Below are 17,319 nucleotides of genomic sequence, written 5' to 3'. Positions count from 1 at the left end.
ACTAATGAATTCTATGAGCTTTGGTGAATATGTGAATGCAGGAGGATTTATCTAGAAAATAGCTCCTGGGACCACCTTCATACACTCTAAATAGGCAAATCGACATCAACAAGTGATTCAACCCACGAAACCTATGAAAGATGACTCAAGACGGAGCCCAAGCCTCGCCACCAGAAGGAGGAGCCCACCTAGCACCATAGTGGGCTAGTCAGCCTAATGGGGAGGTTGTCTGGCCCATTAGGGTGGCCCCTCACCCTCTGTCGCCACGTACACCTTCCTAAGATCTGAACCCTTGATTTTAAGGCAGTTTTAGGTCAGTTTATCCAACAGTGATCGAGGGAGTTGATGCAGATCAATGACATGGTGATTCCTTGCTCCTTACTCCACCTAGAGTCCTTGCACCTACTACACCATGATTCTTTGGCCGCTACTCCATCTCCCCCTATATAAGGGCACCCAGACCCCCTCCTGGAGGCCATCTCATTCGGGATCGAGGCATGCAATAAGAGAGATATCTCCACAACACTTTCAATATGTAGAATTAGATTAGTTAAGTTGAGAGTTAGGGAGAGTTGAGTTATGCTTAGGTTTTAGAGAAATCTTTGGAGGTCTGGTATATCTTTGTATCTTACCTTGGCAAGACTTATGCTTTAGATACAATTATCTTCTCTATTTACTTTTATGCTCTCATGTGTGTGGTTAGTATAGTTATCATACCCTAGCATGGGATCTCTGCTCGCATCGAGTGCTCTAGTTATTATATGTGATTAGAGTAGTAATTAATAGTGTAGACGTGGTGTCTAGACTATGAGTTACCTAAGATTGCACTCAACCCCATGGATAGTTGTGGTAGCCTCAGGTGGTGGCAACCCTGATGGCCGACGTAGTCCACCATGTTCGGGTTGGTGTTTGTACGACCATAGTCGGAGCTTCCTAGTCCCTTTCTCATCCCTTTCTATGGCTAGTGTTCGATGTCCCAAAGTACCATTGTGTACAATTGCTATATCTACACATGTTTTTGTTACCTTCTAGTCTAAACTAGAATAGAACCAAAATAATAGAGAAGTATTTAGGAACCTTGAACTCACCCGTTGTCCTCTCAATCTAGCTAAGCTACTCCTTTATTTTACCATGGAATTCTCTTATGTGTGTGTCATATTTCATAACTCTTATCATTTATCACTTATTCCTACTTTAATCTAGTTGGTATACTAATTAGTAGATACATGATGGTGAACTATCAAGTTATTTAACCATTGTTTCCCTGTGGATAAATACGATACTCTAGAATACTCCCGGGTAAAAGCTATAACGGTATCCGTGCGCTTGTGGAATTTTTTGTGTGCGTTAAAAAATACCAACACTCTCATGGAGACCGATCTAAAGTAAATTTCGCTAGAACAAGAAGCACTCCACAATGAGAAGAGAAAAATGCCTCAGCCAAATCTTGAGTATTCAAGTTCTCAAAGGCCCAGAGTTGAAGATAGGAAGCTACCTGGACCCCACCACAACAAGCCTAGGGACAGCTTTGCTATCTACCATAGGGGATCACTTATCAATACCCAATTGAGCCTATTCTTGAGCCATGTGCTGTGAAACCTACCAAGGGCACTAAGAGCAAGAAGAAGAAGAAGAATGTGATTGTTGTTTGCCACACATGTCACCGGATCGATCACAAGGCCCAAGTTTGTCCTCAGCATCAATAGTTTGCTCAGCTTGGACTACTTGAGAGTCGATCACCACTGACTCAAAGCATGCCAGCTGCATCCTCTAGAGATCATGGAAGACTCAACCATGTCACATCAAGGAATGCAATGGAAGCCCCTAAAGTTGTGCGTGGAAAGGTAGAAGTAGAAAGAGCCCCTGTTGTAGTCTTGTTTGACTCAGGAGCCACCTATTCCTATGTCTCTTTGAAGTTCGTGCAGTAACAGTCTCTTCCTACTGAACATCGAAGCAGATCTATGATCACTAGCTCTCCCCTTGGAGATGTTAGTTGCACTTTGGAATGCAAATCAGTGAGACAACTCAAGATGGCAGGATATATGTTTCTAGCAGATTTGACAGTCCTGAAGTTTGATGGTGATATTGATGTGATTCTTGGTATGGATTGGTTGACCAAACACAAGGGATTGATCTCATGCTCACCTCGGTCTATTAGCTTAGAGCACCCTGGTGGTTTTCAAGTGAAGATTGATGCTACACATCGACTAAATGACACTGAGAAAGTTGAACTTCATGCTTTGACAGAGTAGACTCTATAAGATGTGCCAGTTGTCTGTGAATATCTGAATGTCTTTTCAAATGAGTTGCCCGGAATGCCACCCGATCAGGACATCGAGTTCATGATTGACTTAGTCCCTGGAATGGGACCTATAGCCAAGCGTCCATACAAAATGGTAGCCGATGAATTAATAGAGCTCAAGAAGCAGTGGCAAGAGCTAATGGATAAGGGTTTCATTAGGCTGAGTGCCTCACCCTGGGGATCTCCCGTGCTATTTGTGAAGAAGAAAGATGGATCTATGTGGATGTGTGTTGACTACCGTAGCTTGAATGCTATCACAATCAAGAACAAGTATCTGTTGCCTCGCATCGATGACTTACTTGACTAGTTGTAGAAGGCAAAGTACTTCTCGAAGATTGACTTGAGATATGTCTACCATCAGATGAAGATTAGGCCTAGAGATATTGTCAAGACAGCTTTTGTCACTCGTTATGGCCAGTATAAGTTCATGGTTGTTTCTTTTGGGTTGACCAATGCACCCGCATATTTCATGAACATGATGAACAAGGTCTTCCTAGATGAGTTAGACAACTTTGTCATGGTTTTCATTGATGACATCTTGATCCACTCAGAGACAGCAGAAGAACACGAGAAACACCTCAGAGTTGTGCTAGAGAAGCTAAGGTAGAATCAATTGTATGCCAAGTTTGAGAAGTGTGAGTTCTGGCTGGAGAAAGTAGCTTTCCTCGGACATGTGTTAACCGCAAATGGTGTTACAGTGGACCAATCCAAGATTGAACCAGTCACAGAATGGAAGGAGCCACAAAATGTCACTGATATCAAGAGTTTTCTTGGATTGGCTAAATACTATCACTGATTCATTGAGAACTTCTCCAAAATTGCCAAGCCAATGATAGAATTGCTACAGAAGAATGCTCCCTTCATATGGAATGAGGCATGTGAGAAGAATTTCCAAGAGCTCAAGAAGTGTCTTACAACCACTCCCATCCTTGCCTTACTCGATATTCGCTAGAATTTCATGGTATATTGCGATGCTTCCAAGCAGGGATTAGGATGTGTGCTTATGCAGAATGATAGAATGATGGCTTATGCCTCACGACAGTTGAGAGATCTTGAGAAGAACTACCCCATGCATGACCTTAATTTAGTTGTAGTTGTTCATGCTCTCAAGATCTAGAGGCACTACTTGATCAGCAATAAGTGTGATATCTACACCGATCACAAGAGTCTCAAGTATTTCTTCATGCAGAATGAGCTGAACATGAGACAATGCAGATGGTTAGAAATTAATCAAGGATTATGACCTAGAAATTCATTACCATCCTAGAAAAGACAATGTTGTGGTAGATGCTTTGAGCAGAAAGAGCTATTACAACAGTTTGGTTGCCAAAGGGCGATTGCCTGAGTTGCATGAAGAGTTTGAGAAGCTAAGAATTGAAGCTTGTGACAGTGGTTATCTTCACATGCTCCAAGTCACCTACATCCTAGAAGAGAATATCAGAGAAGCTCAGAAAGCATGCAAGGAGATCTAGAAAATCAAGGTACTTATGCAAGAGGAAAAACTCCAGGATTACAGGATTGATGAATAAGGCACCTTGTGGTTGAAGAATTGGCTATGTGTTCCACAAGATCAGCAAATTCGAGAATCCATCTTGTCAGAGGCACATAACTCTAATTTTTCCATTAACCCTAGTTGCACTAAAATGTATTGTGATCTTTGAGATAGGTTCTGGTGGAAGGACATGAAGTCTAATATTGCAGCCTATGTGGCTAAATGCAACATCTGCCGAAGAGTGAAACCCGAGCATCAAAGGCCAGTAGGATTACTTCAGCCCCTGGACATTCCTATCTAGAAGTAGGAAGATATCAGCATGGACTTATAATCGGCTTACCTCGCTCTCAGAAAGGACATGATTCGATATGGGTCATAGTCAATCGTTTGACCAAGGTAGCTCATTTTATCCCGATGAGGACTACTTACACCGCTAATAAGCTTGCAGAGTTGTGCATTGACAACATTTTATGTCAGCATGGAGCTCCCAACACCATTGTGTTGGATAGAGGACCACAATTCATAGCTATGTTCTAGAAGAGCTTTCACAAAGCCATCAGTACCACCCTAGATTACAGCATAGCTTTCCACTCCTAGACTGATGGTCAGACAGAAAGGGTGAATCAAATTCTAGAAGACTTGCTTAGAGCTTGTGTCTTAACTTATGGATCTGATTGGGAGAAAAGTCTATCCTTTGTTGAGTTCTCCTACAACAACAGTTAACAAGCCAGCTTGAAGATGTCACCATTTGAAGTCCTATATGGTAGAAAATGCACGACTCCACTCATGTGGTCAAAAGTTAGAGAAAGATAATTCTTTGGACCTGTTATGATAAAAGATGCTGAAGAGCAAGTGGCTAAGGTCAAAGAGAACCTGAAGATAGCCTAGACTCGACATAAGAGCTATGCTAACAAAAGAAGAAGAGATCTCAGTTTCAGAGTTGGTGACTACGTGTATCTCAAGGTGTCACCTCTCTAAGGCACCATGAGGTTTCACGTCAAAGGAAAGCTAGCTCCTTGCTTTGTAGGCCCCTACAAGATCTTGAAGAGAATTGGGAAGCTTGCCTACAAGTTGGAGCTACCAGATAACCTAGATAGAGTACATCCCGTGTTCCACGTCTTCCAGCTAAGGAAATGCCTCAGAGTTTCAGAAGAGGAAGTCCACACAGAAGCCCTGGATCTATAGGACACACTTGAGTACCTTGAGCACCCCATCAAGATTCTAGACCGAGATGCCAAAGAAACCAGAAGAACAACCATACCCATCTGCAAGGTTCAATAGAGCAACCACATTGAACGAGAAGCAACTTGGGAGAAGGAAGAAGAACTTTAGAAGCAGCACCCCCACCTCTTCACCAACTGAGCAGCACCCTAATCTTGAGGATGAGATTCCTATAAGGGGGGAGGACTATCACATTCCATAATTCTATGTAATAGAAAAGTCCTAGCTTTCAAAAAAATTCATTGCAATGTGTGTTGCATGTAAAAGTTAGGTCAAACTTAAGTCAAATGTTTTCCCTTCTACCCCAATCTCAAAATCATAACTTCAAAACTTTTTGCAATGAACAACTTGTCTTGAAGTTGGCCCGGCCAAGTCAACAACATGGCAAGAGGAGTTTTTCAATAAAATATTTTGGAGATAAATTAATACCTTGGTTGAATTCGAGCCGCACTCGAATTCAACATCCAACCCATACTCATGCTTTATTATTTCCTAAAATGGAAACCCTAACTCTCTCAACTTATTCAAAGAGAATTTGTAGATAAATTGGTGCACCGCATCTAGTGTAGATGCAAGTGTGTTTTGGTTCTTTTGGTTGTGCTTGGAGGTAAACCCTCTTCCCAGAACATAGAGCAAAAAAGGAATTTAATCTCCCTCTTGTTCATGGCCAGTAGGATCAATCCAGCCCAACCAGCCCCTCCTTTCTTCCACCAATTAGCCTAGCCCTACCCAAACAAACCCGCATGGCAGCTTGTCTCTGGCCTAGCAGCAAGGACCTCGCCAGCTCCTCCCATCTCTCCTAGCCCAGCCTAGCTTGGCCTAGCAGCCTCACCAGTCATAGCTCCACACCCCCTCACCACCCTCGCGTGCGCAGCACGTGCTATTGGTATATTTAACGCACACAGATAAATCCGCAAGCGCATGGATACCGCTGTAGCTTTCACCTATAAGTATTCCAAGTATCATATCCATAGGGAAACATGTGAGACTAACTATGGTATAACTTAACAAGGCATAGCGACTAGGTTAAGGTTTAACTTAACTAGGTGTAGCAACAAGGTTAAGGATAAATAGGAGCGTAGAGAGGATAACTAAAGTTCTCTAGTTCTGACATAGGTAAGCTTATGTCTTCTACTATTCAACTAGGGACATTACTAGGGAAAGACATCAGCAGAGGATGCTTTCCTTCGTAACCACGTCCTACGTGCACCTACAGACAGGAGGTGGATTACAAAGGATCAACGAAGCTATATAGTATAGGCTATATAGAACTTATGTCACTCACGCGATCTACCACCTTCTGGAATGTAGGGTGCATCCACAATTAACCTAAGTATAAGCACCACGCTTACACTTACGATTAATACTCTACTCCCCCTAGGAAGAGAATAAAGCAGTCAAAAGAGTGTCGTGAACCTGAAGAACAATATAAACAAGATGCTTACTTGAATTAGAAGTTGATTACTAGAGAAATCTCAGACGCAAGCTCAGATAGAACTCAAATCTACCAAGGTATAAGCCATAGAGAGACCACTGATAGGCCAACACCTCTTCCAAACTCTTCCCTCACTCTCTATCTTACTATTATTTATAAGACTAGATCCTATGGAGGACTAATCTTCTCTTGATAGCTGGCTCTGATCCTCATGATATGAATTAGGGTTTCAGAATGGCTCCAGGGGGGTAGGGGCTACTATATATAGGCCAAGAAGGAGTAGGGGGCAAGGAATCAAGGTGGAGTAGGGGACAAGGAATCACCACATCATCAAGCCACGTCAATTCCCTCGATCACTGTTGGATGCACCAACTATAAACTGCCTTAAATTAATGATGTAAATCTTGGAAACACATACAAGGCGGTGGAAGGAAAATGGACTCTGTAGCAGGCCGACCAGCCTAGGGCTTGCCCTGGGCGGCCCACTTTCATGGCCATTTGGCCCAAGCTTCAGTGTGGTGTCTTCTGGAACCTTCTAGAGTTGTCTTTAGTGGGTTGAATCACTTATTGTCATCGGTTTGCTTGTTTGGAGTGTATGAAAGTGGTCTCGAGAGCTATTTTCTGGATAAATCCTCCTACATACAAATATTTACCAAAGCTCATGGAATTCATTAATTTAAACCCCTATACCTATGTTTGGTGATGGAATTAAATATAAATGTAGGTTATGTTTATGATTTATAATTGGTATTAGTGACCGTCAACAATTTCCCCCAAGCTTAACATTTGTCAGTCCCTAAGCAAATCTAAACTCAGCAATGGATTAGGAGTTGCTACAATGTTTTCACGCCTCAAAAGTACACATGTGTTCAATCAAAAATTCTCCTCCAGATTAGAATAAACTTATCTGACTTTCAAACTTACCCATAGTACCTTCAATCATGGGGCTTCTCAGCCTTCACTTGGGTCTTGAGCAATTGAAAGACAGAACAATTAAGTAAAGCACTATGTCTCAAGTTCTTTGTTCTACCATTATTCTGGAGTTTTTATAAGATTTCAAAATAAAACTCAGAGATTCCATTATGTGACACTCTCATGTCTCTCAATATATGTGGTATTTGTGGATCCTCACCAAGGCAATAAAGATGTTATGCCTTTTTCTCTTCCTACAACTAAGGCTTATGTTGATGGGGACGGGGATCCTGATCTTCGGGCAAGTGATGATAACTATCATTTTGGTGGAGCACGACACACCAAACCAGTTTTAGATCCAAAGACCCAAACCCTGCAATCTTAGCATCAAGACTCCTTGTAGCACCCAGTTTTAAAAACAAAACTAGATACACACCATATGTGAGCCTAGGAAGTCAAATCTCACATATAGCTACAAATAAGGGTAATATCAAAAGACAATGCTTAAATACTTAGAGTATTAGTATAAAGATTATAACCTCAGAGTATAGACAGCGGAAAGACAACTCCGATCTTTAGGTAAAGACTCCAAATCCACAGGGACAACTGACTAGTTGATCACAAGCCTAATTCCTCCAAACTCTAGCAATCTGGTACCCATCCAGGATTTTCATCCAAATATTTGAAAAGTAAAGCAAGCGTAAGTACATGTCGTACTCAACAAATATAACATGGGGTTCATGAGGCTCAAAAGGCTGACACTGGTTCAACTGCGATTAGCTTTTAATTGTCACAATTTTATTATAGGAGTAGCAACAAGTTTATCACAAGCCCATTTAAATACATGATCAGGTAAACATGAATAATGAATAGCATAAACAGTAATCATTAGTGAGCATCTTTATCATTAGTATCATCCATGTTCATCATCATTAACCATTAGTGATCATCTATTTCGTAAGGGTTCCAAGGCCGCTCGTGACTATGAGCACGACTGATATACCAGTTTTACACTCTGCAGAGATTGTACACTTTCACCTTGAGTCATGTTACCCATATGCCCAGGTTTATAACTCCCAAAACACTTCTAAGGTGCATAGGCAGGGTACACTATGAAGCTTTTCCCCAGTCGTTCTAATAACGAGCAGCCGCTAAGGATTCCATCTCCCAAGTGTTATGGAGTCATCTCCAAAAGTGACACTAAAACATGCAGCATAGTACACACCCTAGGGATGAGACCCATACCCAACCTGGTATGCCCCTCTTGCCCTTTCGGTAAACTGCTACAAACTAGAAAGAGCAAGGTACTAGACTAAGACTAGAGCCATATAGTCCTCATGGTTGTACTGTAAGTCTCGGATGATCACTTATAGATAAGTCCTAAGGGAGAGGAATCTGAAGCATTTAGAAAGTAGCTAAACACTCTAGCCCCCTGTTTCCAAGTTGCTAAAAAGCCATTTTTTAATGTTTATTGCATATACCGTTAGTCAAGTTACAAGATCATGGTTGTAGTTGAGCACTAGCAAAGCTACCCAATGCAATACCCCATAGGTATCAAGGCACAAGGTACAAAGTACTAGGACATCCTTAATGGTAGTCAAGGTAGACACATACAGTATAAATTAAATGATTAAAGGTGTATAGGACAACAAAGATGATCCCATGCTATACTTGCCTTAAAACACCGATCCTTCGGTAAGCTTTAATCTTCAACGTTCTTCTTCTTCTTCTTCTTGAGCACCATGTATATCTCACCGACTAGACTTAATCATAAAGCACCACACAAGCATCCATACAATCATACACGAAGCAAATAATAGATCTAAATTAGAACAATACACCAATCATAAAATCGAGAGGAAAAGTTTGTAAAATGAATCTACGTCTCGCTATGAACACACAGACGAGAAAAGCACAATAATTGGAGCAATAACGAAAAAGATACAACTACCGAAAGATTTGCTTTATAAAAGTGAACCAAGAGATTTATAAATTTTATCTAAATAAAAGGATGTATAAGATATTTTAGAGAAATACCTGAGTTGTATTAAGTCAAAATTCATATTTGAATTTTGAAGACAAAAATAGAATTAATCATATTTTATTTATAAATCTAATTGCATAATTATTAATCAAATTAGAGTTTAAACCATGAATTTCTAGAATAATTAACATAGTAAAAATTATTACTAACGCGTAGATCACATTGTTACGAATCCAACGCAACTTAAACGAGTCAAAACAGAGTTAAAACGTAGAAGATATGAATTAAACATGATTTCCTTTAATAAAATAATAGATTAAATCTAATCCTGAATTTTAAAAGTTAAAAATATATCAAACAGTAGTATAAACATGTAGATTATGAAATTATGAACCTAACACAAGTTGAACAGGTCAAATCAGAGTTAAAACGGAGAAGTTATCGCCTAAAGAAAATAGTGGCAAATCTGTAAATAAGTGAAAACATATTTTCAATCTAACCGAAACAAAATACGCTTTCAAAAGAAGAAAACGAAGTCGGTAAAGATGCAATGGACCATGGGTTAAGTCTCAAATATTTATAAGGGGCTTTTTGTAAATCTAACAGCGAAGGGGTAACTTGGATCTTGGGCCGTTGGATTAGAGTTGGACGGCCGTGATTGGATCGGCGGGTGAAAGGCGACGGCGGCCGGCCGGAACAGGGGAAATCACGGCGGCGTGCCATGGCCGGTGACGGAGCTTGGCAGTGAATCTCAAAAATGACCTTAGGGCCATGGTTTTTGGTGGGGAAAACACAGGAGGAGAGAGGAGGTTGAGGCGAGCTAACCAAGAGTGTTCCCGACGGCGGAGAAAGCACGGAGGCGACTCGGCGACATCAAGCTCCATCGGCGGGATCCGAGCGACGTCGCTAGGCTAGCTCGGGGTGAGGGCAGCGTGCTCTCGGGTTCAGGGAAAATGGCATGGCCTCGGTTGATACTTATGGGGCGAGACGGCTTGTGGCGCACGACATCGAGGAGACAGGGCGAACACGGACACACGATGCGGCGGCAGACTTCGGTGGGGCTACGCGAGGGAGAAGGCAGTGCTGATAGGGTGGCCCCACCTGTTGGCATAGGAGAGAAGGAGGGGATGCACGGCGTGGTGCTTCGAGCTAGGTTGCGCGCTGGTGTGGGCCGAACTACACGAAAGGGAAACAGGGGAAACGGGAGCAAGAGCGGCCGGCTGGGCCTGTGTGCAAGAGGAGGAAGCGGGCCTACGTAGAAAAAAAACATTTGGGCCGACTCGGCCCACGTGGGAAAAGGGGAGGAGGAAGCGGGAAGCGGGCCGGCGGCTGCTCGGCTATGAGGAGGGAGTGGTATAGTGGACCGGCTGGTCACTGGGCCAAAAAGGGGAAGAGGAGTGCTTTTCCATTTTCCCATTTTCAATCCAAATTCAAATATGACCAAAGTCAAATTTAAATAGGGTTTCAAACACACTTTTCAATTCAAACAAAATGAACAATTTTTGTAAGTTTTCTAAAAATAAATTTTACAACTTTTTAAATTATTTTATTTTCAAATTTTCTTTTCTTTTAGTTCAAAGTCAATTTTAACTTCATTTGCAAAAGCAATTTAAACCATTTTAAATTTTCCATCAAAACCACTCAACCAAATAAATCAAATGCAAGGGCATGTATCCACAAACATGTTTCTACCTTATGATGAATTTTAATTTAATGGAAAAAAAATATTTTCCTATGTTTTCATGAGCACAAAAATTCAAAATTACCACAATTTACACCTATTTCAAAAAGAGCAAATTTTTGGGTGTTACAATTTTACCCCCCTTAAGATGAATCTCGTCCTTGATATTCGGAGAACGTCGACTAGGAGATAAGAATACTCTATCTTTGAATTCTTCTTTACTTCCTCACATAGTTCCATCTTCTTGATAAGGATTCCATCTTACTTTGCATACCCGTCAACCTTATTCTAAATATCTCGTCAAACTAATTCCAAGATTTTGACAAATACTTCAACCATACTCTGGTATCTCCAATCACTAGGCCACTTTTCATATAATACCAATTCTCTTTCTTAAAATATCCACCTTCCAATGAAGCCTGATGAATCTCTTGGTCAGAAGAAGATTCTACTACCAATCTTCAAAATATTAATGATTCTGATTAAGTTGCTCGAACCTTAAATGCAATTCTTAGTCCTTGGTGTCACCCAAACCTTCTTAGCATGATTCTCTATTGCTAAGGGCATCAGTCATGACTTTTACTTCTCTAGGTGTTAGCACTTTTCCAAGTCATAATCAATCTCATTCCAACGAGGATAACACAAGCTCAAGACCAACTTAGTGAAGATGTCTTGTAGATTCTTGTGATCCTCCTAAATGTCACATTTTCTTCTAAGAAGATATTACTTCCATGCTCCATAATGGATAACTTTAGATGCAAGTTAGGTAGTTCAACTCACGCTTCCTTAATTGACTTAATGAACAAGCCACTACTTTTCTTCTGCATAAGGACACATCCCACCTCTTGACAAGGTGCATCATTGTAGATATGAAACTCTTGTTCGGATCTAGCAAAGCTAATAACTTAGGTTTTACTCCAACCTCTTCTTGGATTCCTTCAAACACTTACCTGAGGTTTCTTGATCCAAACTAACTTAAAACCTCTTCCAGTAGCATTATCAATATCTTGATGATCTTGGTCAAACTTCCCTTGAATCTTTAATCAAACCTCATTGAGACTCTGAGATTCTTTCACATCTTTGGGTACCACCACGCTTCCACTGCGCAACTAGAACATATGATTCTTCATCTTACAAATTCTTCAACTTGGCTACCCCCCTTAAAAATAAACTAGGGGACACCTAGCATAGCTTGGACATTCTTTTATATGGATTAACTAGCATAAGGACATCCTGACATCGCAAAGAAACTCTCGTGTAGGGGCAAGAACAAGAAATCTGGAATTTCCTCGCAAGTAGAAAAACAACAGCGCAGTAAAATGGTTGTAACTCCAATTATGTTAATCCAATGATATTGTAGCTTCTACCATTAGAAAGCTTATAAAATCCTCCACAACTTCCTTATAGAACTCTTTTCCAAATTCTATAGTTAACTTGGTCAAAAATACTGCACAACAGAAACTGTTCTAGGTTCCAAACAGCACAGATGCATCGCTGTGGGGGGTATGACCCTGGATACCCACGGCAGACCACATGGGCTACGACCCTAGGGGCAGCCCAGCCCACAAGACAAAGCCTTATGGGACACGACTTTGGTCGGCGCCTTCCGTAAGACATCTGGTTGAAATCCTGAAGATACTACGAGATCTGTTAGGATATGTATGATCCCAAGATTCCTGTAATCAGTTATTACTTTCTGGTTATCTCCTAGATCTAACTGACTTGTAACCCTACTCTTCGGACTATATAAGGCGGGTAGGGACCCCTCTAAATGCATGCAATATCATATGATAGCTAATACAAACAACAGACCATAGGAGTAGGGTGTTATGTCATACTGATGGCCTGAACCTGTCTAACTTATGTGTCTCTGTTGCCTTCTTGTTCTTGATCTCACGCTCCTTTGCCGATCAATCTACCTTCGTGGGATAACCCTCGGAGGACTGCCAACGCTATTCTATCGACAGTTGACACGCTAGGTAGGGGCTTGCGTGTTGTTTCCTTATCGAACAAGATGGCTTCTTCCACAGGCTCTTCGTCCCTCCTACAGCCTGGCCAGATCTTCATGGTCAGATCAATCTCATGGATCATCAACGGTGACGGAGTCGGAGAGCTCCTTGAGACGGTGCAGATCGAGTCTGCTTCGATCATCCCCGCACCTACGACTGTATATCTGATCTCAAAACCACTTTCGAGGTCTCCTTCATCAACAACTCGTCGCCCGCTTCCTCGCTACTAGAGGAGGTAGATCAATAACGACAATCTGATCAAATCCATCGATCGTGTTGGTTTGAAGCTCACCGATTGTCTCTCCATTGCCGAATCAGCCCTGGACACGTTGGTTTGGTGCCGACCACCCTCTGATCCAAATCTATTGGAGGTTGCTCAGAAAACTCTAGGAGTCATGGCTCTACCCTTCGGGCTCACCAACGTCACCGCCACTTACCAAGGCGCCCTATGGGGCAAGTTCGCTAACCAGGTGGGATGCGCCCAGCCACTCGCTGACCAGATCGTCGTCCAATTTCCTCCAGCCGACAACATGCTACATATAGGCCAGTGCCCCAGAGCGTCCCTCCAGACCATCCTAGAGGAAAATCTAGGCTCCGAGTCTCATGGCTCTACGGAGACCCTCGCCGAAACCTTCACTGAGCAACTCCTTCTCCCACCCTTCCAAGGTGGTGCGATCATCAACATCAGTGTCGATAGCCCTCCTCGGAATGGTGAAACCGAGGAACATCAACTGCGCCCAGCACCGAGAAAACAAGGCGGCCATCGCGAGGGCTGAGGGTGCTCATTATAATCAGCTTGATTCATAGGGAAGGCCACTCCCGCTCCATCACGACCTCGACAAAGAGTTTCTCCGCGTTGACAGCCACGACGTCTTCAAGACTCCAAGCGCCAATCTAGCAGTGGTCGCTAATGAGCTCGCTTGCCTCCCGTAGATGCCCGAGCTCACCAAGGTCGCCGCCATGCTTAAGGCGGCACACTATCAGGTCAATGAGATTCGTGAGGATCAGAGACCTTCATGCTCTATGAGCATGATTCGCCAATCAGTTGTGCCAACATCTAATCACCGCTCTAGTCAAAGCCGTTTCGCTAACCAATCACTGCCTCTCTAGGGGGGAGCCGGGGGCCATCGTGCCAAACAACATCACCAACATGACTAGGAGGTCGAACAGGACGCTCGAGTGCACCTCAGCAACCTCTGGGATGCACGACGGTGTATCGAGCAACATTGCTTCGGTTGCCATGAAGACAAAGTATGTCGCCGCTAGGAGTACGAGCAGGAGTATGGCAACCTAGACTCAGCCCTCGAGCCAATCGCTAACGAAAATGCTACAGACGATGGCGTCGACAACCCTGAGGGCCCCCTAGCTTTCACAAGGGCGCTCTAAACACTTCGGTGGCCCCGTGGTTTCAAGATCGTTGGGGTCAAGCCCTATGAAGGAAGGATGAACCCGACACAATGGCTACAGGCTTATGCCACTACTATTCGCGCTGTCGGAGGAGACACTAGTGTCATGGCAAATTATCTCCTCGTCATGCTCACGCCACCCGCCATGAGCTGGTTTACAAGCCTTGCCTCGGACTCCATCGGATCTTGGGAAGAGCTGAAGAAAGTCTTCACCGACAACTATATGGACACGTGTACTCGACCAGGCACTAAGCATGATCTCAACCGCATCAACCAGAAGCCATTCGAGCTCCTCCACAGCTACATTCAATGCTTTTCCGAGATGAGGAACTCTATTCCCAACATCACGGAAGCTAAGGTCATCACCGCTTTCATCCGAGGACTCTACCATCGTGACTTTCGCTCCAAATTCAACTGTAAGCCGCCCATGGGCATCGGCAAGATGATCACTACTGCCAACTAGTACGCCAATGCCAAGGAAGCTGAGGTGCACTTCAACGAGGACGCGGGCACTCATCACCCACCTCACCGCTTCGACGATCGCCCCAATGACCGACGCGACAACGACCGTAGTTTTGACGACCGTAGTTATCATCATGACGGTGGTCGTGATCCGCCAGAAGGACCCAAGTCTGGCCAAAATCACCGCCGCCGGCCAGACCACGTCATCGTCACCGTCAGTCAACCTTGAGCCAAGCGCAACTATGATGAATAGTACCAAAAGATCCTCGATGGCCCATGCCCTCTTCACAAGAATGTCAAACACAAGATGAAGATCTGCCTCGGTTTGGCTAAGGAGTTCCAGGACAAGAAGCTGGACGACGACGCCAACGATGGAGCTAGAGGTCATCGACCACCTGGAGGCAACAACAATGCCTTCTAGGACCACAACAAGGTGGTCGCCACCATCTTTGGGGGCCTTGCCTCCACTAAGAGCAGAAGAGAATGGAAGCTCGCCACATGGCGGGTGCTCTCCGTCAATACGAAAGATGCCACCACCAACCGTAGCTATTGTCCATGGTCTGAGGTCCCCATCACCTTCAGCAGGGCCGACCAGTGGGCGAACATTCCCTACTCAGGGCATTTTCCCCTCATCCTCGATGCAACCGTCCAGAAGGTGCTCTTCAGAAAAGTGCTCATCGATGGTGGGAGCACTCAAAATCTCCTCTTCGCCGGAGCCCTAAAGGAGTTGGGCCTTGGTTTGTCAGATCTCACACCCTCCGACTCCTCCTTTTAGGGTGTGGTACCTGGCAGGGCCTCTAAACTGCTTGGAGAGATTACCCTACCAGGACAGTTCGGCATGGCAAGCAACTACCGCGTCGAACACATCAATTTCTATGTTGCCAACTTCAACACAGACTACCATGCCATACATGGTTGGCTAGCTCTGGCCAAGTTCATGGCAATACCGCACTACGCGTATCTGGTGCTGGAGATGCCATCGCTTGTAGGAGTTCTGGCCTTGCGGGCCAACCTCTCCATTGCCTACGCCTATGAGACAGAAAGTCTCACCCTCACTAAAGCCACCAACCTCTCCATTAAGATGGCCAGTGTGGTCATCGAAGCCAAGAAGATGTCCGCCGACGACATGGAGATCCTAGAGCTAGAGCCTCCTCACGCCTCCGCCAAGTCCAAGGAAGTCAAGGTGGTCGGCCTCGACCTTGACAACCCCTCCAAGACCATGAAGAATGGGGCTCACCTTGACCCCAAATAGGAAAGCGCGCTCGTCTCCTTCCTACATGCCAACGCCGATGTGTTTGCTTGGAAACCTGCAGACATGCCAGTGGTACCATGGGAGAAGATCGAGCACTCCTTGAACATCTCGTCGACCGCCAAACCGATCAAGCAGAAACTCCGCCGATTCGCGCCAGACAAGAAGGAGGCTATTAGGGTACAAATAAAATGGCTCTTAGCTGTCGGATTTATAAAAGAAGTGTATCATCCTGAGTGGTTAGCAAACTCTATTCTCATTCGAAAAAAGAATAAAGAATGGAGAATGTGCGTTGATTACACTGATCTCAACAAACACTGCCCTAAGGACCCCTTCGGTTTACCTCGGATAGACGAGGTTGTAGACTCCACCGCCAGCTATGAACTGCTCTCCTTCCTCGACTGTTACTCCGGCTATCACCATATCTCCCTCAAGGAAGAAGACCAGATCAAGATGTCATTCATCATGCCTTTCGGGGCATACTGCTACACCACCATGTCCTTCGGACTAAAGAACGCCGAGGCGACTTATCAAAGGGCTATCCAGATGTGCCTCGATCAATAGATCGGCCGCAATGTCAAAGCTTACATCGACAACGTGGTCGTCAAGTCCAAGACCTCCGATGAGCTTATCGCTGACCTCAAAGAAACGTTCGCCAACCTGAAAAAGTACTAATGGAAGTTGAACCCTTCAAAGTGCATCTTTGGAGTTCCATCTGGTATACTGCTAGGCTACATTATCAGCGCTCGTGGCAACGAACCCAACCCTGACAAGGTCTCCGCCATCACCAACATAAAATAGCCAACATGCGTCAAGGACATACAGAAACTTATAGGCTGCATGGCTGCTTTAAGCAGCATCATATCACACCACGGTGAGAAAGGGCTACCGTTCTTCAAACTCCTCAAGGCCTCCGAGTGTTTTTCCTAGTCGGAGGAGGCAGATACAGCTTTTGAGCAGCTCAAGTTGTTCCTAACAAAGCCTCTGATCATGATGGCACCACAGCCAGATGAAACTCTACTGATCTACATCACCGCTACTTCTCGCATTGTCAGCACAGCTATCGTGGTCGAATGTGAGGAGGACGAGCACGCCTATAAGATGCAACGTCTGGTTTATTTTATCAGCGAGGTCCTTAACGAGCCCAAGTCTTGTTATCCTCAGGT

The 17,319-nt window shown here is 44.0% G+C and overlaps 1 protein-coding gene across 1 annotated transcript; it reads left to right on the top strand.

Moving 5' to 3' along the window:
* The first annotated feature begins 15,742 nt into the window (after positions 1 to 15,742).
* LOC136488630 (uncharacterized) lies at positions 15,743 to 16,156 on the top strand. The gene has a single exon (XM_066485492.1). It carries the CDS (start codon positions 15,743 to 15,745, stop codon positions 16,154 to 16,156), a length of 414 nt encoding a protein of 137 aa, XP_066341589.1.
* Positions 16,157 to 17,319: the final 1,163 nt, after the last annotated feature.

This window comes from Miscanthus floridulus, chromosome 10 (genome assembly GCF_019320115.1).
Source record: "Miscanthus floridulus cultivar M001 chromosome 10, ASM1932011v1, whole genome shotgun sequence".
In the NCBI taxonomy this organism is placed as follows: Eukaryota; Viridiplantae; Streptophyta; class Magnoliopsida; order Poales; family Poaceae; genus Miscanthus; species Miscanthus floridulus.
Note: the sequence above shows the minus strand (reverse complement) of the source record. Positions and strands in the feature narration are given on the sequence as shown.